The 27931-nt window shown below is 34.8% G+C and overlaps 3 protein-coding genes across 3 annotated transcripts; 1 reads left to right on the forward strand and 2 right to left on the reverse strand.

The window, feature by feature from the left end:
• Positions 1–3498: 3498 nt before the first annotated feature.
• On the reverse strand, positions 3499–15198 carry LOC134264544 (aftiphilin-like). The gene is made up of 8 exons (XM_062746837.1): positions 15171–15198; positions 12966–14902; positions 10693–10820; positions 9999–10119; positions 9508–9645; positions 8026–8083; positions 5592–5663; positions 3499–3964 (listed from the first exon to the last, which is right to left on the reverse strand). The coding sequence occupies exons 2-8, from the start codon at positions 14826–14828 to the stop codon at positions 3756–3758; spliced, it is 2589 nt and encodes an 862-aa protein (XP_062602821.1). The 5' UTR covers positions 14829–14902; positions 15171–15198; the 3' UTR covers positions 3499–3755.
• Positions 15199–15970: 772 nt separating this feature from the next.
• On the forward strand, positions 15971–21024 carry LOC134264545 (WD repeat-containing protein 91-like). Its single transcript, XM_062746838.1, has 2 exons — positions 15971–17989; positions 18299–21024. Exons 1-2 carry the CDS (start codon positions 15971–15973, stop codon positions 18644–18646), a joined length of 2367 nt encoding a protein of 788 aa, XP_062602822.1. The 3' UTR covers positions 18647–21024.
• Positions 21025–22691: 1667 nt separating this feature from the next.
• Positions 22692–25815, reverse strand: LOC134264535 (CB1 cannabinoid receptor-interacting protein 1-like). Its single transcript, XM_062746824.1, has 3 exons — positions 25474–25815; positions 23790–23949; positions 22692–23537 (listed from the first exon to the last, which is right to left on the reverse strand). The coding sequence occupies exons 1-3, from the start codon at positions 25632–25634 to the stop codon at positions 23373–23375; spliced, it is 486 nt and encodes a 161-aa protein (XP_062602808.1). The 5' UTR covers positions 25635–25815; the 3' UTR covers positions 22692–23372.
• Between the last annotated feature and the right edge of the window lie 2116 nt (positions 25816–27931).

Below are 27931 nucleotides of genomic sequence, written 5' to 3' on the forward strand. Positions count from 1 at the left end.
AATTCCAGCATTCATTTCTTTTTAAATACAAATAAAGGCATATATTTTTGTGTTATTTTAGAAACATGGGAAGTCTCCAATATAGTATAGTCCTGCGTAATTGTTTTTTAAATAAATCTACATTAACTAGTTAATAAAATTTATACTTTTTTGAGAACCTTTATGTCCCTTCACAGCTTTCGTAGCTCACTATGTGTGCAACATGCTTTGAAAGAAATTTGTGGGAACGAATTTTTATTTCATACGAACGAATTTACTAATTTCGTGGGATCGATTTAATATTGTGGGAAAGAATTTCTATTTCGTGGGATCGAATTTAATTTCGTGGGAATTAATTCTTATAAATTTCGTGGGAACGAATTTAAAAAAAAGTCATATAGCAGTCACCGTATATATACATGTATATGGAATGATGGAGCAAGGAAGTCGACATCACCCATGAATTAGGATACAAGTAGTTGAATGTGGACAGTTTAGGGTTGTTACTTTTTTTGTTTGTCTTTTGCATGTCATATTTTAGGGAAAGAGGGGTATATGCCCCCTAAAGACCTTTCTATAGTAGTGGTCTTGGGGACAGGTCTCTGTATGGCAGTGGATTTAAACCCTCGATGTGAGGATCAACTCCCTGGGAAAAATGCTCTAACCACTGCACTATGCCAGCGAGGATAGTTCTATCTAGGTTTTACTGCCACGTACTAAGGCTTACAATCAATATATAATCTGTGATCTTTCGTGATACAATCTCATCTTTAAAAACAAAACGATTCATATTTCATTTAAATTAATTTTTTTAATTATTAAGACATTTTATACATATTTCACAATGAAAAGTTTTATCAGTGGCATTTTTATTCAGTGTCATTGATTATGCTTTAAAACAGGATGACAGTCAAACACAGATATCACACTCAGACGTACAGTTAAACTCGGTTAGTACGAACACGGATATTGTAAATTCACGGATATAGCAAATTTATCTTGGATCCACAACTATGTAAATTTAGCAAATTTCTTATACAGATATAACAAATTACAGATATAGCGAAGTAATTTCATAGGTCCCAGTGACTTCGTTATAACCGAGTTTCACTGTACTGATATCATGTTCCGAGATATCTCATGTTCAAGATATTAGAGTTAAAACTTAAGTATACATGATTTAACCTAATAACAGTCAAAAACCGATACCTCAAACTAATAGTACTGATATCATGCTCTAAGATATCAGATGTTCTGATCAAGACATTTAAGTTAAAACTTAATATCATACTTTGAGATATCTGACATTCAAGATATCAAAGTTAAAACAAGACTTCAGCACCAACAGATAAACTGAAAAGAGTTAAACTCAGATATCGCAAACTAAGTAAAACTGATCATACTGTAGCATACTATGTTATATCTCAAGATATCAAAATTAAAATTTACACTTTACTTATAAAACACCAGTCAACCTGGATATTCCAACCTCAACAAACTGACATCATACTTTGAGATATCCAAAATTTTGAATTTTTGAGACTTTGCAATACAGTTTAGGTTGTAGATCATGTTTGACATAACCCTGGTATTTAAGATATCTGTGTTTGAATACTTTTAAAAGTATAATTATAGTCATAACAAACATTTCTTAGGTTTTCAATATTTTTCAATTACATGTACATGAACTTTTCAGTATTGTAAACAAAACAAAAAAATTACATGACAGAACACATCTAGATTTCCACCATGCTACACTGCTTGTAGAGTCTTCTCAAAAGTATATGAAGCAGAGATAAAAAAAATATCATACATACATGTACAATGTACTAAATTTTTTCATGCAATAATTGCATCCCCCTTTTTTACAATTTTTAACTGAAACCATTTTTTTTGCAACCCCCCCCCAAAAAAAAAACCATGCAGTAACAGAAATAACAATATCATTTTGACTTATTTCCTTAACATTTTAACAAATTAGAACTTTTAGGCCCTCTTTTAAAGAGTATGAAATCTGTTATTTTGAACTCTGCAAGATTTGACCAAAGATAAAAGATATCCAAAAGACTTCATCTATATACCTTCAGTATTCTACATCTAGATGAAAATTGAAAAATAAATTGGAAACTTAGATGTAAGGAATGTTAAGATTATTGGCTTAAAAAAACCCATTAACACACTTGCAGAAAATTAGGCATCATTGATATGTTTAAAGTGTAGATATATTTAAATAAAGCAAAAAATTGACTTAATAAATGCAATAAAATACAAATACAATAACAACATATGGATCTGTAAACAAAACAAAAAAATTCTAACATTTCATGTAATAATGAATGTGTGGTTTAAAATAGGGGGAGTGAAAGGCTTGATATATAGAACAGCTTGGGCAGTAGGTGAAAAGCACGAGATAATTATATTGAGAAAATGATTCAGCTTCTGGCTATTTAATATATATTAGGATCATAAAATGGTAATAAAACATTAAAATTTCAAATTTTAAGGGTAAGTATAGTTCCCAATAATTAACAAATGCAAAAATTGACGTTTACTCAATAATACATATTAAAGGTTTAACACATTGCTCATGTTTACCAAGCAATATTGAAAATGTTATACACATCAAAAATTGTCTAACTCTTCATTAGATATTTAAATTACCCAACATGATATTTATTTTAATAATGACATAATTAACATGATTAACTTACTGTGAAATCACAAATTTTCATGGGGATTTAATTTTCACATATATTACTACAGTACTGAACAATTCCTAAACCACGAAATCAAGTCCCCGTGAACCAATATATTTTTCTCAAACCACGAAAATTTGACCCCTTGAAGATATGTGATTTAACAGTAATTAACAATCATCTACATAGTCACATATAACAACGGAAGTTCACTTTTTATCTTTTTATAGATATGAAAAGAACTTTATTCGGTAATAACCAATATTTGCCCCCCAAATCAAACTTTGATGGAGGTATATTTAATTAAGTTCGTAAACAGGGGAGTATATGCTGACTTCAAAGCACTGAATATTTTCATAAGTAATGACGTCATATGTACGTAATGACGTCACAAACATGACGTAAATTTCAGATTTTTATGAATTCTACAGAAAAATGTACAAATTTCGTCGATATTTTGAGTAAAAGTCACCGAGCGCATGTGTTTTCAGGATCAATATTTTGATATAATGTGTAGAATGATAATATCAATGAAATATGTCAATATTGTTCCTGAACAAACTTGCCCTCTATAAATTTTAAAGCTAAAACTGTTGAAATTTTGTCCATTTTGTCCTCTTTCTGAAAAAGGATATAAAATCGGACTAGTTTGTGACATCATAAAAACAAAAATTGTGAATACACAGCTTTGAAACTATAATATTTTCTGTTAATTTATATTTCTCATACAATTTATTGAATTCAGCACATTTCAGGAAGTTTTCAAAATTTTTGACTTTTGTGGGGGCAAATATATGCAATATACCGCATATAGTTCTTTCTTGTAGATGTCAGAGAAACATATTTTGAGTAAATTACAGACAGTTGATCCCATAATTTGATGTAAAGGGCACTATATCCCATAGGCTGCGGTAAATTACAGTAAATCCCAAGGGTTGCTATAAATAACAGTAAATCCCGAAGGTTGGTGTAAATTACAGTAAATGCCATAGATTACTGTAAATAACAGTTAATCCCATAGGTTGCTGAAAATGAAAGTAAATCCCATAGGTTGCTGAAAATGAAAGTAAATCCAATAAGTTACTCTGCTTGGTGTCTGATTGGGAACATCAATACTTTAGCCTGCATGAAGGACAGGTCTGGTAAAGTCTTAATGATTTTGGTAGCCTCAGCCCCCAGTTTGTCTGTCTGTCTGTTCTTCTTCACTGTGCTGACCTTGAGATTAGCCAGGATGTTCTCTAATGGCTGAAGGTTTGGTTTCTGTCCATGCATCAACTCTGAATCAAACACTGAAACATGGAAAATGAAGTTTACTATACTGAGTAAAACCAGAAAGGCGTTAAATCTTGCTTTTTTTAAAGATATCTTTGGATTTGCAAAATGTCCTAGTTCTGTACTCTCTTGAATACCTATTAATTGAATTCATCTGAAAAATTTAATCTAAAGAAAAATAATTGTTGCAAACATTTACAAACAAGCAAGCACAAAGTACACTGACATTGTAAATAGGTATACAACATGAAGGAGGGGTTTTGGAATAACCCTGAGTTTACCAAGAGAAAAACATGCACAGGCTATCATCATAAGTTTCATTCCATATACTGAATTTTAACCAAGTTACATGCACAGACCTGACTTCTATATCCTTCCCATTATTCCCCCCATCCTCTATGTTTAAAGTTGTTTTGTTTTTTGTTTATTTTTATATAAATTTTCCATCAAACCCTTGGAACATATCACACTATATTGTTTATTACCATAATTTTGATTTATTTACATGTAAACAATCCTTAACTTATAGTTTGGTACATGTTTGTCTATAAGTATTAATTAAGATTCTAGCAAAGAATGAAAAAAAATACACCTTAATTTGAGTAATTTAGGGAAAAAAGCATCATAAATTAATTATAAAGAGGATTTTAACCTTCAGAATATAGGCACTTTCAATAGCATTATTGAAGGGATGGAATGTTTATCAATTTCTTTGGTTTGGGACAGGCCGGGGTCTAAGTGTATCATCAAGGGTAGTTAATTAAATTAATTTCTACTTTGGGGATTTCTGCCTTTGGCTAAGGTGCGTTAAAATCATGTACACATAACATGAATGGGAAAGGAAAGAGGGAGATTTAATTAGCACAACCATGAAGCTAACTGACCATACACATCTTTCTCATCAAACTACCGGTATATATATAATTGCATAATTTATTGATTTAATTTTTTTTACATGGGGTTCTTGAAAAGAGTGGCATTCCAACCCTCAAAGATTTTTTTTTTAAATGAATTTAATGGTCATTATCAAATCTGACAACACGTAATGCCAAAAATTTGTAAATTTCCAACAAAACACCAACACATAATGAACGATGACACTGATCTTACCCCAATCCCACTCTACAGTGCATTAAAATTAAACAAGAATCGTTTTAGTTGTGCATAACAACAAATGTTATATACAAGAAGTATTTAATATCAAAATTGATTTATTGCATAAGTTTTTACAGTGTAACGTAAATTGGATATTATGAAGGCTTGAAATTGAATTTGGAAGATAAATAAAATATTTTTATCAATTAATTTAAACCCATGATGCCAAACAGTTATGTTCCATTTAACCTGCAGATATCAAAATTGTCCTATATATTCTCTCAAATTAACATTTTCAATCTATTCTTAGTTCCAAATAATAGCTTCTACATGGGTCACCCCTTCCCCCACTTAAACAAATCAATAAGAAGAAATGATTGTGAATTAATATACATTGTAATGCAAGAGAGTGTGAGTGTGTTGTTAGTAACTGGTATTAGTATTTAAGATTATTATTTGTAGAATGTTAAGTTTTATTAGTCCTGACATTGACGAGACACGTAGAACATGGACTGGCCTTACGACACGGAATAAATCCCGAGTCCTTACCTCCAGATCTCCCCCCAGACTCCGTCTCCTGGACCACCAGGAAGTCCAGGTCCAAGGACTTGCTGCTGTCACCTGGAATAACAGAGGAGTTTAAGGTGGCCTGACCCACTTGACAAGATAGATAACTAACACAACTAACAGTAAAATCTAGTTCTAAAATTCTGAAATCCATTTCAATGAAAATTCTGATCTTTCTTTTCATTACAAGTTTCTGTTTTCTATTTTCTTTGACATGTGCAATCACGGACACCCTTTACAAATACAATATTTTTGTCCTTGTACCGGTATATATATCAGGTTCAAAGTTTCACTCTTCTTGCTTGTAATGTCTTCAGTTTGTAAGGGATTTAATGAGTATGGTCAGACAAAACTACATGCATTTTTGAAAGACATTCAGATGACTTGATAAGTTAATGTTAAGATACATAAGGAAAGAAATTATGAAAATTTTCTCCAAAACAGTAAAGCAAATTTTAGTCATACTGATATTCAGAATCCTCATGTACAGGTTGTATAAAAGTTTGGTTGTGTAATAATAAGCAATTTATAAAATGACTTAGGTGAACTTATTGATCTTTGCCTTCATGTTCTAATTAAAAAAAATATTTTTGACTATCAATTATTAATAGAAAAAGGACAAACAAACTATTTTTGTTTTTAATTTCATTTATATTCACTTGACCAATCCTCTTAACTGACAAATGCTATTATTGCTAATTAAGAGATAATACAGGTGACTCTCGATGGCTCGAACTCCAATCTCTCAAAGTTCTCGATCTCTCGAAGTGAACCCCCGGTTCCGTTTTTTCTCTATATAACTAAGCAATTTTACTTCTGATCTCGAGAACTTCTATCTCTCGAAGTTCTCTATCTCTCGAACCAAGACCTTAGTCCTGTTACACACATTTCATTGCTTTTTTACTCTCTATCTCCCAAAGTTTAGATTGCGCGTGCATGCACGCCAATCAAACGTGATATTAATGCAGCTTGGATTTACCTGGATAATAACAATGAATGCCTGGGGCTGGTATGGAAGTGTTAATTGGGTGTTAATTTACATAGATGAAACTACACATGTGGGTCGTCCGTGTGTAAATATAATTAATTGGTTATAATTGATAAATTATAAACGAATCGCTTCACAACTTGTTTGACTTGAAATCAGGATAATAATTTTTAGAAAATAATTTGAAAACGTACGTGTCAATAAGTTCCCACAAGACTATGAACTTTTATTACAGTCTATATAATCCCGGTATGTCAAACTTTGGACAGAAATCCTTTCTCTAGGATTGAATACTGATTGCGAGAGATCTGGTGAACACTAGTGAAGGACCCGTTCGAGCCGCAGAATAGCCAAACTGACAATTGCTATTTAGGTTTCATGTAATCATGAAATAAGAACAAATAAAAACTGAACCTTCAGGAAATCATTTTATTTATTCAAAAAATGATAATTGTTGATTTCAAGTGAATTACCTGTAATATACGATTGAAAACGTGCAAATGATTTTATTACATATACTTCCGGTATCTATAATTGTAGAACATTGATGATCGGAACTGAAAATTACGGATTTTATTTACTTCCAATCACTTGAACCACTCGATCTCTCGAACTTTTCTTATGGTCCCCTGAACTTCGAGAGATCTCGAGTCACCTGTATGTATTCATATCAAAAATTTTTTGACAAATATTTATCAACTCTGCTAGAAAAAGTGTCAAACCAGAAGTCTCTGTCGAGACTGAAGCTCTACTGGTTTGTACTTAGAGCAAAGGAAGAGAAAAGTACTTAAGAAGTTGGGAATTGAAACTTTACAACAGCAATAAATAGAATAATGATCCTTGATAAAGTCTCTTTATGTTCCTAATGTAGTCTACTTGTGTGCCAAGTTATATTGAAATCAGACCAAAACTGTAGGAGGAGTAGCATTTTGAAACAATTTTATAGACATTTTTATTTTTAGTAACCACGGCAACACCATTTAAGGAAATCAAATCCGATACACACAATTATGGATCTTATGTAGTCTACTTGTGTGCCAAGTTATACTGAAATCAGACCAAAACTGTAGGAGGAGAAGCATTTTGAAAAATTGTTTACAGACAGACAGACAGACGGCCGGACGCATTACTATCGCATAAGCTCTTCTGGTCTCTGACCAGCAGAGCTAAAAACAAGTCTGTTTTCACCTTTTCTCTATACAGTGTACTGTATATAGGGTTATTTTCGCCCCGTTTTATTTTCGCCCTTTCACACTTGGAAACAATTTTGCCCTGTTTTAATTTCGCACAGTTATAATATTCTGTTTAAGAAATCATGCTGTGTATTTTATTTTTAATTCGCTCCATTTAAAATTCGCCCACCTGTAGGTAGGGCTAAAATAAAACGGGGGCGATAATTTCCCTGTATACAGTAACTCACATACTGACCTTGTAGAGGATTAACCAGTCCACTACTGGACCAATCAAACTGCACAGGTGGAATATCCTACAAATTAAAAATAGAAATTATCAGTACATCCAATGAAACCTGACAGGTGGAATGTCCTACAAAATTAAAAATAGAAATTATCAGTACATCCACTATATGCCTTAAGTTTTAAACTTGTCATTCTCTGAACCCCCAGTCTCAACGGGCAAAAAAATTGTTTATTGGTGGCATAATTTTCTATCTGATAGCATATTATTTCATATGTCAATGTTTTGGGCTTATAATTATCTCACAGCTGGAGATTCTTAAGAAGAAGGTTTGCAGTACATTATCAATGTACGTAACACCAATTACATGTATCACTGATGTCATAGTTTTTCAAACTTATCAATTTAAGAACACTCTAAACACCTGAAACACTTGTGAGATTTTTTTTTTATTTTGAGAATATACCACATAAAGCTATACATAGTTAACCTAGTTTATTTTAAGCATAGGATATTGCCCGTCTTTATTTTCCAAGAAAAAAACATTGCATAAAAATAGAACATTAGTGATCTGAAATCCATGTAGTATAGTTGCAGAATGGAAAAAAAAAGAGTCAAAATTCAAGTGATTTATATAATCTGATCACTCACTAGTACTTTATCTTGGTCTACAGACATAATCTTAAATATACTACTTACGATTCTGTCATTAATAGGCACGGGGAGGGGGGCTTGGGGGCTTTTGCAAAGATAAATGAAATATAAGCATCGAAATTTGTAGCTTTGTCTCCAGACATTTTTTGTTTGTTAATTAAGCTCCTACCTTCCCCACTTTCAATTTGCTTCCAAAACCTTTGGTCATTAATGAGAGATTCCCATTTACTGCATCATACATGTAAGTGCAGATCAATCTATCTGCATTTAACTATCTGTTAACTATCTCTTGTAAATTATTTAGCACTTCCTTAAAAAGTAAAATGCTTACAATTTGCCCAAAGAATATAATTTGTTTCTTATAATTTTCAAGAATTTTGAATAATGATGAAAAATCCTTTAGTCAAAGGTTCTCCATCACATGTTAATTATCACTTTGTAAAGTTCATTAGGCCTAAAAAATATAAAAAAAAAAATGTGTAGAAATAATTTAATTCTGGTTGTAGCAAGACATCTCATTGGATATACAAATTCTCGCATATCAAAAAGCTTGAATTTCTTCTATTATCTTCCCTGGTTAGTTTTACCTATCTCCAGTGACAGTTCCCCTTAATTTAACCCCCCCCGTCACATTTTCTGTCCTGTAATTATACCCTTCCCTGTTTATTTTAACTGTCTCCAGTCACATTTCCTTTCCTGTAATTATACCCTTCCCTGGTTAATTTTACCCTTCTCCAGTCAGAGTTCCTTTCCTGTAATTATACCCTCCCCTGGTTTATTTTACCTATTCCTAGTCACATTTCCTTTCCTGTAATTATACCCTCCCCTGACCTATTTTACCTGTTTTTGCGGTTCCTCCTTGTTGGTGTCCACCAGGGTTGGTTCTGGTTTTGTGGGTTTAGCCGGCCCTTTAGTCGGTTCCAGGAGAGTTAAGTTAGAGGCGTAGATTGGGACTGACGGCTTTTTGTGTCCTATCAGCTATATTCAAATAAATGAGATAGAAACCTCATGATTTTTGATTTTATTCATTAAACCTGTGTTTATATGTGAAAATATTGTTCAAATGTTTTCTAAGGAAACTACAATATCACAGCATGTGAAAATTTCTGTAATAGCTTCATACATGTACAATATTGCAGTTGTCAATAGCTTACATTATTATTGTAAGCATTTCAAAAATTTTTACTTACTATAATTCACGTCATAAAAATCTCAACAGACAAATTACAAAATATGTATATGTCAAAATATGTACAAGTACACATACGCATACAAGTTTAAGATCTCAACCTCTCTATTAGCTTACGATATTGCGGGTGTCAATAGCTTACGATATTGCGGGTGTCTATCTTGAGGCTTGAGAACAGCTGTTTGTTGCTCCGTGACTGGGACCACTTGAGCGGCGACTCCGTTGCTTGTTTGGTCAGTGAGCCCCACACCCTCGAGGACTTCCTGGAAAAAAAAATCAATTTAAATACAGTGCACTTTAAAAACGTTCTAAGGAGGTCTTAGCTGATCTATAACATGTTAATTTTCGACAACTTTAATTAATGATCCTATAATACTAAATTTAGAGATTACCCCTGAAATGCTAATTACCAACTCATAATATAAAAATATTGCATGTAGTTGAGTGTAACATTGAAAATTTTCACTCCAAGAAAACCATTGTCAACCTCGGCTCAACTACATGCAATATTTATTATATTATACTGAATGTTTTATACAAATACATGTACATATAACAGTGAACCGTGCGGGCATAAATTCTGCACAGTCTCTATTTTTTGGAATATCACCCGTCAACAAGCAATGGTGACTGTTGCTACGCTGGAGGGCGTGGCTTCATTATTCAGCAGGTAATAGTGATTTTTAACAAATGTTTCTCAACCAATCAGATTCAACTAATTTACATGAAAGTATAATATTGTAAATTATATTTAACATATTACACAATCACGACAATGCATTGTAACTGCACATTAGTTGTAACGTAAATGCAGTGGTGTTTATGTGGAGACTTACTCAGGCGATGGATCGGATTCTTTGTCGTGGACGTAGTTATCTAATGATGTGATAATGTTCCCTGGGTCTCTATCGTTTACATCACCATGGAAACAACTTGTCACAGCTCTGCTTGATAGTTCGTCCACCTAAACAGTATTATAAGATATAAGATCAATTCTATTAAAACTTAAAACAATCATGGTTCAAATAAATATCTGACATATACATTTAAATGTCAAACTTTATGCACAAATCATTGGCTTCAGATTATCATTAAATAACAAGAGGCCCATGGGCCACATCGCTCACCTGAGCACCAAGGGTAGGACTAGTATAAAATGGCTTTTTATTGTAAAGTTTAAATCCAAAAGTAGTCCCATGACCAATCATGGATTTGCTATTTTTTAGAAAATGATTGAGAAGAAGATTTTTAAAGAATTTTCCTACATATTTCTATGTAAAACTTTGGTCGGCCATTTTGGCCCCACCCTACCCCCGGGGGTCATGATTTGAACAAAATTGAATCTACACTACCTGAACATGCTTCCATATAAATATGATGAATAATGGCTTTGTCATTCTTGAGAATAAAGATTTTTAAAGAATTTTCCTATATATCTCTATGTAAAACCTTGGTCGGCCATTTTGGCCCCGCCCTACCCCCGGGGGTCATGATTTGAACAAACTTGAATCTACACTACCTGAGCATGCTTCCATATATATATGATGAATTATGGCTTTGTCATTCTTGAGAAGAAGATTTTTAAAGAATTTTCCTATATATTTCTATGTAAAACATTGGTCGGCCATTTTGGCCCCGCCCTACCCCCCGGGGTCATGATTTGAACAAACTTGAATCTACACTACCTGAGCATGCTTCCATATAAATATGATGAATTATGGCTTTATCATTCTTGAGAAGAAGATTTTTAAAGAATTTTCCTATATATTTCTATATAAAACTTTGGTCGGCCATTTTGGCCCCGCCCTTACCCGGGGGGTCATGATTTGAACAAAGTTGAATCTACACTACATGAGCATGCTCCCATATAAATATGATGAATTATGGCTTTGTCATTCTTGAGAAGAAGATTTTTAAAGAATTTTCCTATATATTTCTATGTAAAACTTTGGTCGGCCATTTTGGCCCCACCCTACCCCCGGGGGTCATGATTTGAACAAAGTTGAATCTACACTACCTGAGCATGTTTCCATATAAATATGATGAATTATGGCTTTGTCATTCTTGGGGAGAAGATTTTAAAAGCATTTTCCTATATATTTCTATATAAAACTTTGGTCGGCCATTTTGGCCCCGCCCTTACCCGGGGGGTCATGATTTGAACATACTTGAATCTACACTACATGAGCATGCTCCCATATAAATATGATGAATTATGGCTTTGACATTCTTGAGAAGAAGATTTTTAAAGAATTTTCCTATATATTTCTATGTAAAACTTTGGTCGGCCATTTTGGCCCCACCCTACCCCCGGGGGTCATGATTTGAACAAATTTGAATCTACACTACCTGAGGATGTTTCCCCATAAGTTGCATCTTTCCTGGCACAGTGGTTCTTGAGAAGAAGATTTTTAAAATATACCACTAAATTTTCATTAATTCCCAATTATCTCCCCTTGAATAAGGGCGTGGCCCTTCATTTGAACAAACTTGAATCCCCTTCACCCAAGGATACTTTGTGGCAAGTTTGGTTGAAATTGGCCCAGCGGTTCTTGAGAAGAAGTTGAAAATGTGAAAAGTTTACAGACAGACGGACAGACAGACGGACAGACGCCGGATAAAATGTGATCAGAAAAGCTCACTTGAGCCTTCGGCTCAGGTGAGCTAAAAACAGATCAACATTTGTCTAACTCTAGATATCATCAAAATACATGTAATATTAGTTATCCAGGTTCAATCAAGGGTGTACGGGGATTTACCCCGGGTTGTATTCCATACACCCTGAGGCCGAAGGCCGAAGGGTGTATGGAATACAACCCGGGGTAAATTCCCGTACACCCTTGATTGAACCTGGATAACGAATTTATTTCCTTTGTACCCATAACAATGCTTTAGAGTGTGTCTCAACATATCGATTTGCTTTGTATTATAGAAAAACTATGCATTGTGACGTCACGTTTTATTTACACCCGGCTCAAGTCGGGTGCACGGATATTTACACCCGACTTTGTAACCAATCAAAGCTCGTGTTACAAGCTAGATAGGAAATAAAGATATGAATTTATGCATGTTGAATAGTTTAAAAGATTTACACATAAATATTGCAAACCTTTTCCTTCTGTATTGGTTGAGTTGGTTCTTCATCAAAATCCCCAAAGTCCCCGAAATCATCCCCACCCCCTTCTCCCCACTCCTCATCCCCTCCCTGCTTCCACTGATCCCCACCCTGGGTATCATTGTTACTCCATTCATCCTTTGACGCCTTCCAATCAGAATCTTTAGCCTCTCCGCTGTCGCTGGTTTCCTGAAACGAGGCCCAGTTTCCATCACCGCTGGCAGCAGAATCTTTAGGGAAGGACGCAAACTGATCACTTGATTTGGTATCTTTTTCTGTCTCCAAATCATTTGAAGGCGCAGAATCGAAATCTGCAAAGTCATTAAAATCATCATCATTTTCCTGTTCATCATGAACAGTTATTTCTCTTTTAAAGTCTAAATCATTTGATGGTGCAGCATCAAAATCTGCAAATTCCTCAAAATCATCATCATTGTTTTCTTCTCCATTATCGTCCACAGTGACTTCTTCTTTTTTAAATTCTAAATTATTTGATGGTGCAGAGCCAAAATCCGCAAAATCATCAAATTCATCATCTTCTCCATCTAGTCCAGAAGCAGGATTTGTTTCAGACTGAATACACACATCATCAATGTCCTTCTTTCTATCCTCGGTATTTTCCTTTTCCTCATCAGTTGTATTTTTTTCACTTTTGTCTAACTGACAAGGATTTTCTTCCTCATCTAATCCTTTATTGTCCTCTCGGACCACAGGGGTCCAGTCGGCATCTGGTGCCGTAAAATTTGTTTCATTAAAGTCATTATCAGTATCTTCACCTTCACAAACAAATTCCTTATCCTTGTCTAAAGACTCAGAGGAATTCTCACCTAATTCACTTTTTATATCACCCTTAACAGTTTCAGTTTCCTCTTCCAAAGTCTCTTTTCCTTCAAATTTATCTTCAATATATTTGGGTAAGTCTGTTAAATTTATATCACTCTCTAATTTGGGTGGAAGATCTTTCTGATTTTCACTGTGTTCCTCTGTGTTATCGGTAGGATTTGCTATGGATTTCTCGTTAACTTGGTCAGTGCCTAAATTTTCTGATGTTGCTGAATTTACATTTTCATTAATTTCCCCAAAGTCACCCCAGTCATCATCATCATCTTTTGGAATAACTTCACTACTTTTACTTTCAGTTCTGAGATCAACTGAAGAAGAATCCAACACAACATTGTCTATACACTCCTGATTTGCACTAATGTCTTGCACTGATGATCCATTATCATCAGAATCACCCATGTTAACAGAATCATCTTTCTCAACAGATTCGGAACAATGATCCATTTGATTTGATGAAACAGATGTCTGTATGTTTTCTGATTTATTCATAATTTCAGAATTGTCCTCTAATTCCTCGTTACTGTCTTCATTTGATGATTGACTAGACTGTTTAGAAACATCACAAGCTGTTGTGGTTGACATAGATTTTGGATCTTTTTCATCACACACAACAGATCCTGGATCACAAGGTGAAACTTCTGTGCTACACAGCCCTGAGTCAATTTGGAGCTCCATGCCTTGTCTATATTCTTTAGAAACAGTAACATTGCTGCTATCTAATTCTAACCCTGAGTCACTACCACTTATTACATTACTACAATTAAGATTAAGCTTAATGTCTGTTTCGGTGGGTTGTACATTTTCCTTTTCCTGAGACAAATGAGATGGACTAGCGGAGTTTTCTCTCGTAGCTGGGACAGAGTCTGGGAATGCTGCCCAGTTTCCCGTTTCACTGTGTTCTGATACATTTTGGTCTGCTCCCATAAAGTTACCAAAGTCGGCATCCCAATCATCACCACCGTCTTCTTCAAAGGGTGGAGGGGATGCCGACACCATAGGAATAACACCTGACATCTTAGGAAAGCTATCCTTGTTGAATATTCATCACAGGTTCATTATTGCAAGTCCATGATAAAAAATTGCGATATCTGCAAAAAGAAAACGCAATTTAGAGCAAACAATTATGTCAAAGGACCTATATTTCCTGAAGATAACACGTTACAAGCTGTATAACAGCTGTTCAAAACACCTGCCCATATTCATTGGACACTGATGCAGATAAGACGTGGTAAACCTCCCAGAGAACAATTAATCCCGATAAATCAGTGGATGGCGGAGATGAGCAATAAGCCATGTCTTTAAATTTATGTAAAATTTCATTAACAAACCTAGAAAAAGCACACCAGGAATACTTACCTCACCCCTCAAATTTTGTCTGTATTTTTTGACAACTCCCATAATGCACACGTACTTCCTTGGTAGTAGATAACTGGTACAAAAAAATAGTCGTATAGTGATTTCGTTTTTTTTCCCTTAAACCAGGTCCCTGCTTAAACATAATTTTTCAGAAAAGAAGTTAACTAATATCGGAATATGAATTAATTTTTTTTCAGAAAAGAAATTTTTAATTTCATAAAGTTATATTTTTAATTATCAGATAGTCAGAAAACAGTAATTCTTTTTTAATCAATAGTAAAATTTATTTACTCCCTATGAGTTTTTATAGTTCATTGGTTAGTACATATATTTTTTACCCAGTTTGTCTGTCGTGAACGGCTGATGAATCCAAAAAAATAGGAGGCTAGAGAAACATAACAATGAACAATAAAGTTATTTCTATAATCTATTTATGTTAGACGTTCTGTTAGAATTTTTTTTTATTTCATTCGTTTATTTATTTATTTCAATAGGTTTTTTGTTAATTTTAATTTTTCTTAATTTAATCAAATCATTATCTTATAATGAAATAATATAAATTTTATGACATAAGAAAAAAAATACTTTTTTATCCCTGATATCAGACCTAAACAATGCCGATATAAAAAAAAAGATATATAAAAAAATGATTTTCTGAAATTTATGAGAATAATTTTTGTAATAAATATTATTGATAGAATTTGAATTCTTGATATTAGCAGAGACATATAATGACAAACCCCCATCTCTCACCCTCAACGTGGTACAACTTAACAATATCTACTTTCGTTTTGGAAAATATGGCGGCTGCAGCTGGGCGAGTTGATGAACTTGTAAAAGATTATTTATTATTCAGAGGATGCACAGCGTCTCTAAGAAATTTTGAGTATGAACTGAAAACAGACAAAGACAAAGGCTTGCGGGCTGACAGAATTTTGGAGCAGTTTCAGCACTATGTAGGAAATTACAACCTCCATAGTCTCAGAGATTTCTGGGCTCATCTTAACAGTCGGCTCTTCTGTCGCTTAGAACAACGGTATATTCAAAGCGTACGAAAGTTAGAAGTGGGGCTTTTGAAGCTTTACATCGTTAATGCAGCCCATAACAACAGAGCGGATAAAGTGACCGAATTTTTCGAGAAAATGACCAACGATTTGCACCAGGTTCCAGAATTTAAGGAATGGTTTTGTTTCCCGTTCATCAGAAACCCGGAAGAAAACAGTCACTTTTCAATGTATTTCACCAAACAATGGCAGGATATGTTTTATTTGTCCCTTTTCAATTTTCTTAGTGTGATTATAAATGTAATGCCAGCACCTATTCTATTGAATTTTGATATTGAACATAAGAGAATGAAAAACTTGCAGGAGGAAAATGACATGTTGAAAACACAGCTCCTCTCAGCAGACAAAGCTCCAGTTCTAAAAACGCCTAATATCAGAGAAAAGGAGGTCATTAGGAGAGGTGCAAATTCCGTAGAACTGCAATATGACTTTAGTGAACTTGGTGACGATACTTTGGAGATACAGAAACAGCAGAAAACTGGTCGAAAATTTCCTTTCTCAGCATCACCGCTACTCAATAAAAAGCCAAATTTTCTCTCATCAAATAATAATAAAAGCCCAACAAAGTCACAGAGCAAAGCAAAAGCAGCTAAACCACAATCTGTAAACATACAAAAGAAACAAGGAAACTCAGGGTCACCGTCCAATCAAGGTCATCCAGAGTTCACCAATAGGTCACTCAGTAGTGGTGGAGCCATTCAGAAAGTTGGTCATCCCGACACCACTGCAAGATCATTGAGTTTACAGGGAAAACCTGCTGCCTCTGAAACTTCAAGACACAAAACAGTGCCATACCAAGGGAAACAAACTAGTATTACAAAAGCTGATGATTCTGCTGCAGCTGATAATGTACCTGGACCAAAACAAGAAAATCCTGACCAAGACAAGACTTCAAAAATTCAAGGAGAGTCCTCAGGGGAAGCAACTGTAAACCCGAAGTCAAACTTTGTGAACAGTGAAACTGCAGAAGATTTAACACCAGTGAATGATAACAATAACTTTACCGGGATCACAAAGAATCAAGGTGTAATTGATAAGTCTGATTATCTACAAGAAGGCCAGGGTCCCTTTCTCCTCCTTAGTCAAGAAGACTACAAAGAGCACCACTCAGCGGTATCTTATGCTCGATTCAGCAATATGGGTCAGTATGCAGCCAGTGTGGACATCGATGGAATTGTCAAAATTTGGTCATGGAGCCCACAACCCCAAACCTGTGCCACAGTTATGTCAAAGTCTGCATTTCTTTCACTGGATTGGGCAAGCAAGCAGGATCGCTGGCTACTTCTGGGTAATCGCTCAGGCAATGTCAGACTGTTTGATGTCAAAGAGATGAAATCATTTTACGAAGCATCAGCCGATTCCAGTTATCCTCGAATCGTGAGTCTGAGTTCTAGTCCCTCCAGTGGAGCGTTTATTTGTTCTGCCACTGTCAACAGGGCTCGTTCGAGCTCTGGGAGTGACCTTGGGGCAACATCCTCCGTAGCTCGAGTTGGAAAACTGACACTTTGGGAGCTTCGCAGCATGAAACAGACAAAGCACCTAGAGATACAGCCAGGCCCTGTGGCCATCAACTGCTGCTCATTCAACCACAATGGTCATCTCCTGTTGACTGGGGGAGTGGATGGAGCTATTCGACTTTTTGACATGCAGCAACACAAAGTGATCTCACAATGGGAGGCCCACTCAGGGGAAATACAGAACCTTCAGTTCAGTTCTGATGAGACGAGCTGTTACAGCATAGGCACAGACGGAAGGGTAAAGTTTACAGACTCCCATTTTTAATTCACCATTTTATTGCTTGAGAAAAAAACAGAGAAATCTCTTTTGATTTATAAAACTAAATGCAGTTAAATGCTTTTAAAATTAATTTCAAATTTACAACAATATTTCAATTGAAATTGTTCCTAGATTGATCTTTTTTCTATTATTTGAAATAGAGAATGATAAACAAAGTTTACTCTATTCAAAAAAACATAATGAAAGAAACTTCATCCTTTTATTTCCATTTCTGATATAAATTAAATTTTCCAAAGTTGACGTTTTATTTATTTCCTATTGTTTCAGCTGATACAATGGAGTATGCACAAGCCTGGAGTCCAGAATGACCTGCCTATCCATAGTGGTGCCTCCCTTCCATACCTGTCTGGCCTGCCAGGGGGACTGAAAGAAACGCCCCGGGGTCAGATCTTCTCCTTGGATGCAGAGGGAGAATACATGTTGACCTGTGATAAGACCAAAGGAAGCATGTACCGAGTCAAGGACAAATCACTGACCCATGTCATGAATATTCAGGGTCATGGGTCATTTCTCACCACGGTTGATTGGTCACCTAATATGGACACAAAGGTTTGCTTGACAGGATCCATGGATGGAACTATCAAAATATCAACTCTCTTATCTACACACATGTAAAGTCAAGTTAAAACTAAGACTAATGTATTTATTTAAATTTTTAAATTAAATTATTAAATTTTTTACTCGAATCATTCCTTGTCATGGTTAATTTTAGTCTGTTGAAAGAAGAGAATGTAGAAATACTGAAGATGTATTTTGCCAGTGATAAATACGTTTTCCTGAGAAAATATTTTTAGGCTCAGATATGCACCAAGCTATGTTAACTCTTTCATTTATCTATTTATTTTTTGGGACCACCACTCTTTACATATTGTTGTATATTACATAATTATATACAAGCATGATTTTTTTCCTTTATTCGCATTCTTTTTCCAAAGTACATACTTGTCATGTTTTACTAGACCATTTTCTGTCTGTTGAATAATGCTAATCATGATATTAACGGGTGTTTTTTTTTAAACAGGTGAAATACAGTATTACATGTATTACATATGTACAGTTTTCATTATAGAGTACTATGTCACTGGGTAATTTATTTCTTGCAGATAAATGTATATTTTTTTTCTATTAAATGGCATAGCATTATGGGTACATGTATGTACTGCCATAATCTATAGAATGATATACAGTAAAACTTGTCTTGTTGGGATGTTTTTTAACCTGAAGTCTAGCTACATGTAAGTGCTATGTAAACTTCAAGTCCTTTTCAGTAAATTCAGTTATGAACAATTTCATCTCTGGAATGTTATCTGTAATCCAGATGGTAGAAACCAGTGGTGTCCCAATGAAATGAGATTTTTTTCATTCGATCAGTACATGGACTTCATGATCAATACATGATTATCTTATGGGCTACATATTTCTAGATTCAATTAGCATCTAGAATTTGGGTAGGACTGGATCCAAGTTCTGATCTGACTCATTCCATTTGTCCCTGTTGCAAAGGATTATGTAAACAATTCCTCACAAAAAAATAGAATACTAGTATTGTGCAATTAAAATATTTTTATATTGAGCTGACCAATAGTTCATCACCAAGAGAAACAGTAAATGTCCATTCTGTTAGTAATGTCAACAAACAAATTAGTGCAGATGTACTTTCATATCTCAATATCTAGAATACGATTGAATTTTCAAACTGAATTAGAGGTCTTGCCCACTTTTTCTGTATTAACCTTGTTGGCCTTACTAAGTTCAAGATAATCAGGTCTGACTGTATAACAGATGGTGGATGATGAAGATTTAATCCTTTTTAAGTGGTGGATCTGTTTTGAGTGGAATCGGTAATGGACGCAGTCATAAAATGTGCAATACTAGAGTATAAATGGAATTACTTATTAGTTGTTATGGCAATAAGTAGTATATGGTATTGTTGTTGTGTGAATTGCTACAGATAATGTATTTTGCCTTTTAAAAGTGCATTTTCATAGTTTATTGTAAGAAGATTACATTGTATGTTGTTCTGATTGAAGTTTTTGATTGATAATTTTAGCATGTAAAAAGGAATTTGTTGATGGATATAATGTTATTTTAAGACTTTGTCTCACAAAAGGGATAGAAGCTGTACAGAGTATATGTATTCAACTTTACAGCAGTCTCTACTTGTACAAAATAATAGTGGTAAATGACAATAGGGTACTTATGCTCCCACTTACTGTATTATGGGCTATCCAGCAGCCCTCAAATTCTTTAAAAATTTCAATTTTTTTAGTTGTGCTTTATATTTTCCTTAAAATAATTTTGAATTCAAGAGGGAAATCAAAAAAAACTTGATTCGTGTTTATTCCTATTCTTTTAACAATTTCGAAAATGGTGCAGAGCAAACATGGATCTCAAAAAACCAGAGGTGGGATCATCAGGTGCCATGGAGGAGTAAGCATTCCCTGTTGTCTGGTCAAACTTGTCATGTGACTTTTGTTGTGATCAAGTAAAACAAAATGCTGACAATTTATTGTTAAATTAAACAGGACTTTTCGAGACACTTTTCCTGTACTGAATTGTGACTTAATGTAAAACCTGCAAAGGTAAATCAATTAAATTGTCTGAATTTCTCAGAATTGATTATAAAATTCCTAACTTGTTGTAAATTAAGCTAAAATTTTTCTATTTTATCTCTGAATCTACACTTAATTTTTGTGATGCATTTTGCTGGACAGCCTGATATTACAGAGATGAAATATTTTAATTTATATATACCAAGTAGTACTTACTTATTTGAATATGTAAAAAATTAAGACATTTTTCATATCAATGTAAAATGTCTGAAAATTGACTCAAAGCCAAAACCAAAGCAGCTGTAGCAAGTGCATTTATCAAACAAGCACATGTTTTTTGTTTTATTTATTTATGATCAGTTGTCATGTAAATTATTTATTTGGTAATAATGTAAAGTAAATTATTTATTTGGTAATAAATATCACAAATTGATTATACATTGTACATGGTTAAATCATTATTTTTGTCACAGGTGTTGATATAAGTTATTTACATGTGAAAGCCCTATCTTCTCTCATTCAAAATTTATTACCTATGTAAGAAATATGCATTTATTGGTTCAACTTTAAGGTGTAGGTTACATGGTACAGTGTATTAAACCAGACTAGACTTGAGTTTAGTGAACAGGGTCACACTAAATCATATTTCATTTATGTATCTTTATTTATTATACCCCCCGCAAACGAAGTTTGGGGGGGGTATATAGGAATCACCTTGTCCGTCTGTCTGTCCGTCCGTCCGTCCATTTAGCTGTCTGTCCGTCTGTCTGTGCAAACGTGTCCGGTCCATATCTTTCTTATGGAGGAACATTAGAATCTACTACTCCACACAAAGATTGTCCATGACCTAAGGGTGACCTTGACCCAAGGTCATTTGAGGAAGTTCAAGGTCACTGGAAGAAAAAATTCATAATTCGTGTCCGGTCCATATCTTTCTTGTGGATAAACTTGGTAGGTTCTCATTTCACACAAAGATTGCCCATGACCCAAGGGTGTGTCCTGAACTAGACACAAGGTCATTCGGGGAAGTTCAAGGTCACTGGAATAAAAATTTCATAATTTGTGTCCGGTCTACATCTTTTTTATGGATAAACTTGGTAGGTTCTCATTTCATGCAAAGATTGCCCATGACCCAAGGGTGTGTCGTGACCTTGACCCGAGGTCACTTGAGGAAAATCAAGGTCACTGGAAGAAAAAGTTCATAATTTGTGTCCATTCCATATCTTTCTTATGGATAAACTTGGTAGGTTCTCATTTCACGCTAAAATTTCCCAGGACCTAAGGGTGTGTCCTGACCATGACCCAAGGTCATTTAGGGAAGTTCAAGGTCACTGGAAGAAAATTTTCGTAATTCGTGTCTGGTCCATATCTTTCTTATGGATAAATTTGGTAGGTTCTCAATTCACACAAATATTGCCCTTGACCCAAGGGTGTGTCATGACCTTGACCCAAGTTCATTTGGGGAAGTTCAAGGTTACTGGAAGAAAAAATTTACAATTCGTGTCTGGTCTACATCTTTTTTTATGGATAAACTTGGTAGGTTCTCATTGTACACAAGGACTGCCCATGACCCAAGGGTTTGGCATGACCTTGACCCAAGGTCATTTGGGGAAGTTCAAGGTCACTGGAAGAAAAAGTTCATAATTCATGTCCATATCTTTCTTGTTGATAAACTTGGTAGGTTCTCATTTCACACAAAGATTGCCCATGACCCAAGAATATGTCATGATCTTGACCCAAGGTCATTTGGGGAATTTCAAGGTCACTGGAAGAAAAATTTCATAATTCATGTGTTATACATATCTTTATTATGGAAAAACTTACTTCTGAAAAAAACCAGCGGGGGGTATTTTGTCCCGTTTGGACAGTTCTAGTTTTACCAAATTGTAGGACTAGAGGTCAGGAAGGATAAAAACTGGGGATCCCATGTAAATCCGTGTAAACTAGTTATAAGATTTTTCATTGAAATCCCTGATTTGTGTGAACCCCAAACTGGTTTAGAAATCATTTTATGGCCCCTTGGAGCCAGGTAGGTCCTTTTTACTGAGTATGGGTATGGTCGGGGGAGAGCAGGAATTTTCACATTTTCTACGTAAAGAAAACGAATATTTCATTGGATGACCAAAATTGTTCCGTTTTATTTACATGAAGTTATACAGGTTAATAAATGATAACATGGTTATACATGTACATATATACGAAATGGTAATAAAGAAATCACTGTCTAGTTAGTAGAGTATGCTAGGGCATCAACGATAGTTGGAAACCTGGGATACTAGGATGTCCGTGGCATACTATACTAACTAGCTAGACAGTGATTCCTTAAATTTCCATTTCATTGTAAAATAAAATTATAAATTCAATAGACCCCGCTCACTGACGTTACACACAAAAACAGTCACCTGAGATTTAATGCATATTACGCCCCCTTAGCTCCTGACCTATCGCTTGGCGAAATTCACATGCCGGTAGAATGATGAAGAAATCAACTCGACTAACTTTCAAAGAGTTGTCACAGAGAAAACAATTACAAATGGAAAATATTATTGCTTGTTTAAATGAAAAAAATACGATATTGTCCAAAATTTAAAATTATAATTGTTAAAATTATCAAATTACATGCACAGTAAAATATGCTAAGCAGTGTAAAAAAAAAAGCAGTCACTAGTAGACTGAGGTGTCTTAAAACCTTCTCAATCAATCATGCATAAAATTGTAAATTGGTCAAGGTAACTATGCAACCACTTTTAAAAAATCCCACAAAATAATTCACATTGCTATGGACGTTGTCATACAAATTTGTGTTTGTTGACTTGAACTCCGGTCTGGCCCTCTGTCAGAGTACAGTCGTACTCGATCCATGTGAGACTAGAGCCCCACCTACAATGTTCTATCTCACTCTGACTGTAAAACTTGCACTGAAGTAGAACAGTTAATGCGGCGCCATCATCAAACTGAAAAAGAGGCTTAGAAATGAAAGTCTGTTTTAAAAGGTCAGGGTCACTGAATATTTCATTCAGAAGGTGACCTTTTGACCTTTAAAAATGAGCCGTACCTATTGCTTACCTTAGAGTACTGTATACTTTTTGTAGCAAAATTGAGACTGAAAGTTCAAATAGTATACAGTACTCTAAATATCCAGTCTGCAAAGACTTAACTGTTAACAATTTCAATTAATTTATTTTAATTTATTCACAAAAGCTCACCGTTAGCGCCACTGCAATGTCTTTCCGCCCTTTCTTCTTTTCTGCTGCGTACCCGGTGGTGTTAAAATTGGCGGAAAATTTTAAAGAGTCATCAGAAGTGTTCGATTTGTCTCGTTTCACTTCCGTTACTTCACACCTCTCTCCATGGATTATCAAGTCTCTGAAAACGATAACAAGATGGAAAAGTTAACGATAGAGAAATGGCAAAACAAAATTATCGAATTCACCCCATTTTAACTTCAAAGACTTGTCTTGATAATTGACACAAAAGAATACGTAAAAATCAATAGGTTCTCCAGGAACAAGAAATATTTTAAAACCTTTAGCCAATTAAGTATTTGGTAATGATTTTTCCGGTTCCACGCCATAAAACTGATCGAGCTAGCTGCATGCAGGTAGCTTGCTAAGTCCAGTCTCACTGCAAGTACGAAAGGTTGTGTAATGGATAATACGCGAGAATGAGATGAAAAATAAGCCCATCAAAAGTTTTATTGCAAAATATATAAGAGCCGGGACTTTGATGTCTATCATAGGCGTCGGAACCGGAGGGGGGGGGGCTAGCTTTTGCAAAGATAGACATTTTCTTTGCATAGAAAATTGGAGTTTACCTTTTTTTTGTTGGTTTAACCCCCACCCTCCCACTTTCAATTTGCTTCCGACGCCTATGTCTATGCACGCAAAGGAGATCGCTCAAGCTTGGCTCAAACTACTAGTATGCTCAAGAATGAAGATGAGATTGGATCAATCTTAAGTTGAGATGATCAGCTAAAAGTTAGCTCATATTTGAATAGTTCAAACTTAGCTCAAACGAGATTGACTCAAACTTTTTTTTGGTTATGGAACAAGATGTCTTTCTCAAGGACACAAGACCACGGTCTTGAATTTTCTCTTCAAGACTGAAGATCGTAAACCCTGTCCAGGCTATTCTAATTTTTCATGCAGTCTATTCAGTATGTAACGATCTTCTGGAGATTACAGTATAATAGACGGAGAGTATTTTCTACTTATATATATGTGCATGTAATATGCGTGGATTGAACTCAATGAATACATAAATCGGAGACTGGCTAAATTATTACGAATTAAGTCTTCCATACGATTTAGGCATCTCAAACAGTCCTTAAAAATGAATGTCTGAGAGAATAATTATTGGAAAATATAGCCATAGACATGTAGAGAGGAAGCTGAAAGCATTATAAACTCCCGTGAACTTGAAGAACCGTGCAAAACAAATTTTCTTCATTTAAAATGGATTTACCAGTCGATAATGATTGAACGATGTCTTAAATCTTTCCGGTCTGCATTATAGTAGCAAATGTATATTTTTACCAGGTACAATAAATCCATTTAATTCAAATATAAAAAGGTCCTTGATATTTCAAAGGCTTTTTGTGTTACATGCAACATTGCCTCTGAAAGAAAACTAGGTCAGGGCAAATGCACTTGATACTTTCTTTATCACATGCTGGAAATTCATCAACGGGCAACAGATAAAATATTGATACAAAATGAATAATCATAACATTAAAACAGGCTAGCTGGAGATAGTATGCATAAACACGTACGTTAACAGGGGTACGATATTTAGTTTGAACTGAAGGGGGCAATCAAACTTATTGATACTATATTTACTTATCACAAGGTCAAACCGATCCGTGTTGCCCCTCCCCCTTTAAAGACTCACCTGAGTTTCCTGTTAGATTGCACGGTGACGACATAGTCCGTGTTCTGGTTCAGTTTGAGAGTATGGGGTTGGGTGAACCTCTCCCCGTCGTGTTTGTAGAACACCCCGCCGCCTCCCTCCTTCCGTTTGAGAGAGAGAAGAACTTTAAACTTGCTGGCCATTTATTGTTGCTGTATTCCCCTCATGGCCCAGTCCCCCTAATAAGATCCACAGTTCTGAGGAGACTCGTGATAGATTTACAGCTTTATTCAATGGTCTGCTATGTCGCTAAGTACTGCGATCGATGTGCGTCCCTTAAACAGCAGGACTTGCTTCATAACATGCAGATTCATTTTTAGTTTTTTTTTTTTTTGCTCCAGTAGAGAAGAGACACGCGAGGGTTTTTTCCCCATGTACTTATTTATTTTAAATCCTCATCCGCGAGGAAAGGGTGGGAGTTGGAGAGGTACTTTTCAACATTTCTTTCATTTTTTTTGGTAGAAACTTAATTCTGTCAGGATTTTTTTCAAGTCGTTCGTCCTTTTATACATGTACATACTAGTAATATTAAAAAAAAAATTCTGTTAAATTTGTATAGGACGTTTATGCTTTAAATGTACTCAAGGGCTCAGAAATGTTTTTTTTTTCTTTATAATATAGTATCTAAAACTTATAACGTGTTAATTAACTGTCTTTACTAAGTTCCCGGCATACAAAAGGATGTATGAACTTGCTGACAATTAATAACGGAAATGTAGTACATTGCAATAGAATGTGTACATGAACAATGCTATATAGCTACTTGTAGTATATACTGTTCCTTAATTCAAGGGCAAGAAATAAAGAAAACAAGCAAATTCAAAGAATTGTGGTCCCCCGCTTTCGGTGTCTTCGTGGGTGAGATTTCATTTTTTATGACACATTGTGTTAAATATAACCGCCCTATCATATGTCATTTAGAAATTATCACCGAAGTTGAATTTTTAAAAATAAAATTAATCGTGAAGGTCAAGGTCAAAAGTTATGTCCAAGGATAAGTTTTTGAAAGGTACATGTAGGTCAAACTCTAGGGTCAAAGGGTGAAAATTGTTGGTTTCTTAAGAAAGGTCTTGTCACAAGTATTACATAAGTGAAGTATGAAAGCTCTAGCCCTTACCAATCATACGTTATGACCAAGGTTATTTTTTTTTAAAAAGTAGGTCAAACTCCAAGGTCAAGGTCAGAGGGTCAAAGTTCTTGACATCCAATGAAAGGTCTTGCCACAAGGATTAAACATGTGAAGTATGAAAACCCTAGCCCTAACCCTTCAAAAGTTATGGTCAAGGTTTGTTTTTTAAAAGTAGATCAAACTCCAAGGTCAAGGTCAGAAGGTCAAATTTCTTGGTATCAAATAAAAGGTCTTTCAACAAGAATAACATATGTAAAGTTTGAACTCCACAGCCCTTACTGTTCAAAAGTAATGGCCAAAATTAAAAATCTATCATAAATACGGAAATCTCCAAGGTCAAGGTCAAAGTTGTTGGTATCCAATGAAAGGTCTTCCCACAAAAAATACATATGAGAAATATGAAAGTCCTAGTATCTAAGGTTTAAAAGTTATGGCCAAAGTAAAAGTTAAAACAAGAGGCCCAGGGGCCACATCGCTCACCTGAGCAAATTGGCTAGGAAAAATCACAGAACAGGTCAGAACTGAAAGATTCACTGAAGGGGGGGGGGGCTTGAATTTTAATACTACTTGAGATTGCCTTCATATTACTACACCATATGACTTTGCTGTTCTTGATGAAAAGATTTTTTTAAAACATTTTCTTCCTATATATAACTTCATAATAATTTGAATTTGATTCCTCATGTTTCCCTCCCTACCCCCAAAGGGCCATGATTTGAATAAATTAATATCTTCAATACATGAGGATGCTTAAATGTCAATATGATTAATTATAGCTTTTCTGTTCTTGGGACTTTTTCCTTTATTTTTCTATGTAAAACTTTAATCCACCATTGTGGAACAACCCTACCCTTGATGGTTATGATTTGAACAAATTTAATTCTACACTACCAGAGAATGCTTCCATATAAATACTATTATTACTAATAATGGCTTTGCTATTCTTGAGATTTTTTAAATATATATTTGAATGTAAAACTTGGATCCCCCATTGTGGCCCACCCTATCCCTGGGGGTTATGATTTGACCAAACTAGAATTTACATTACCTGAGGATGATTCCACATAAATATCACTAATCATGGCTTTGAAATACTTGAGAAGACAATTTTAATAGATTTCCCTATCTAGTCCTGTGTAGAACTTTGATCAGCGACCCCCCCCCCCCCCGGGGGTCATGATTTGAACAAACTTGAATCTACACTACCTGAGGATAATTTCACTTGAGTTTCATCTTTCCTGGCCCAGTGGTTCTTGAGAAGCAGATTTTTGAAAAATGCCATTAATTTTTCACTAATTCATAATTATCTCC

This window comes from Saccostrea cucullata, unplaced genomic scaffold (genome assembly GCF_032062105.1).
Source record: "Saccostrea cucullata isolate Sc308-1 unplaced genomic scaffold, CSIRO_AGI_Scuc_v1 ctg934, whole genome shotgun sequence".
Lineage (NCBI taxonomy): Eukaryota > Metazoa > Mollusca > Bivalvia > Ostreida > Ostreidae > Saccostrea > Saccostrea cuccullata.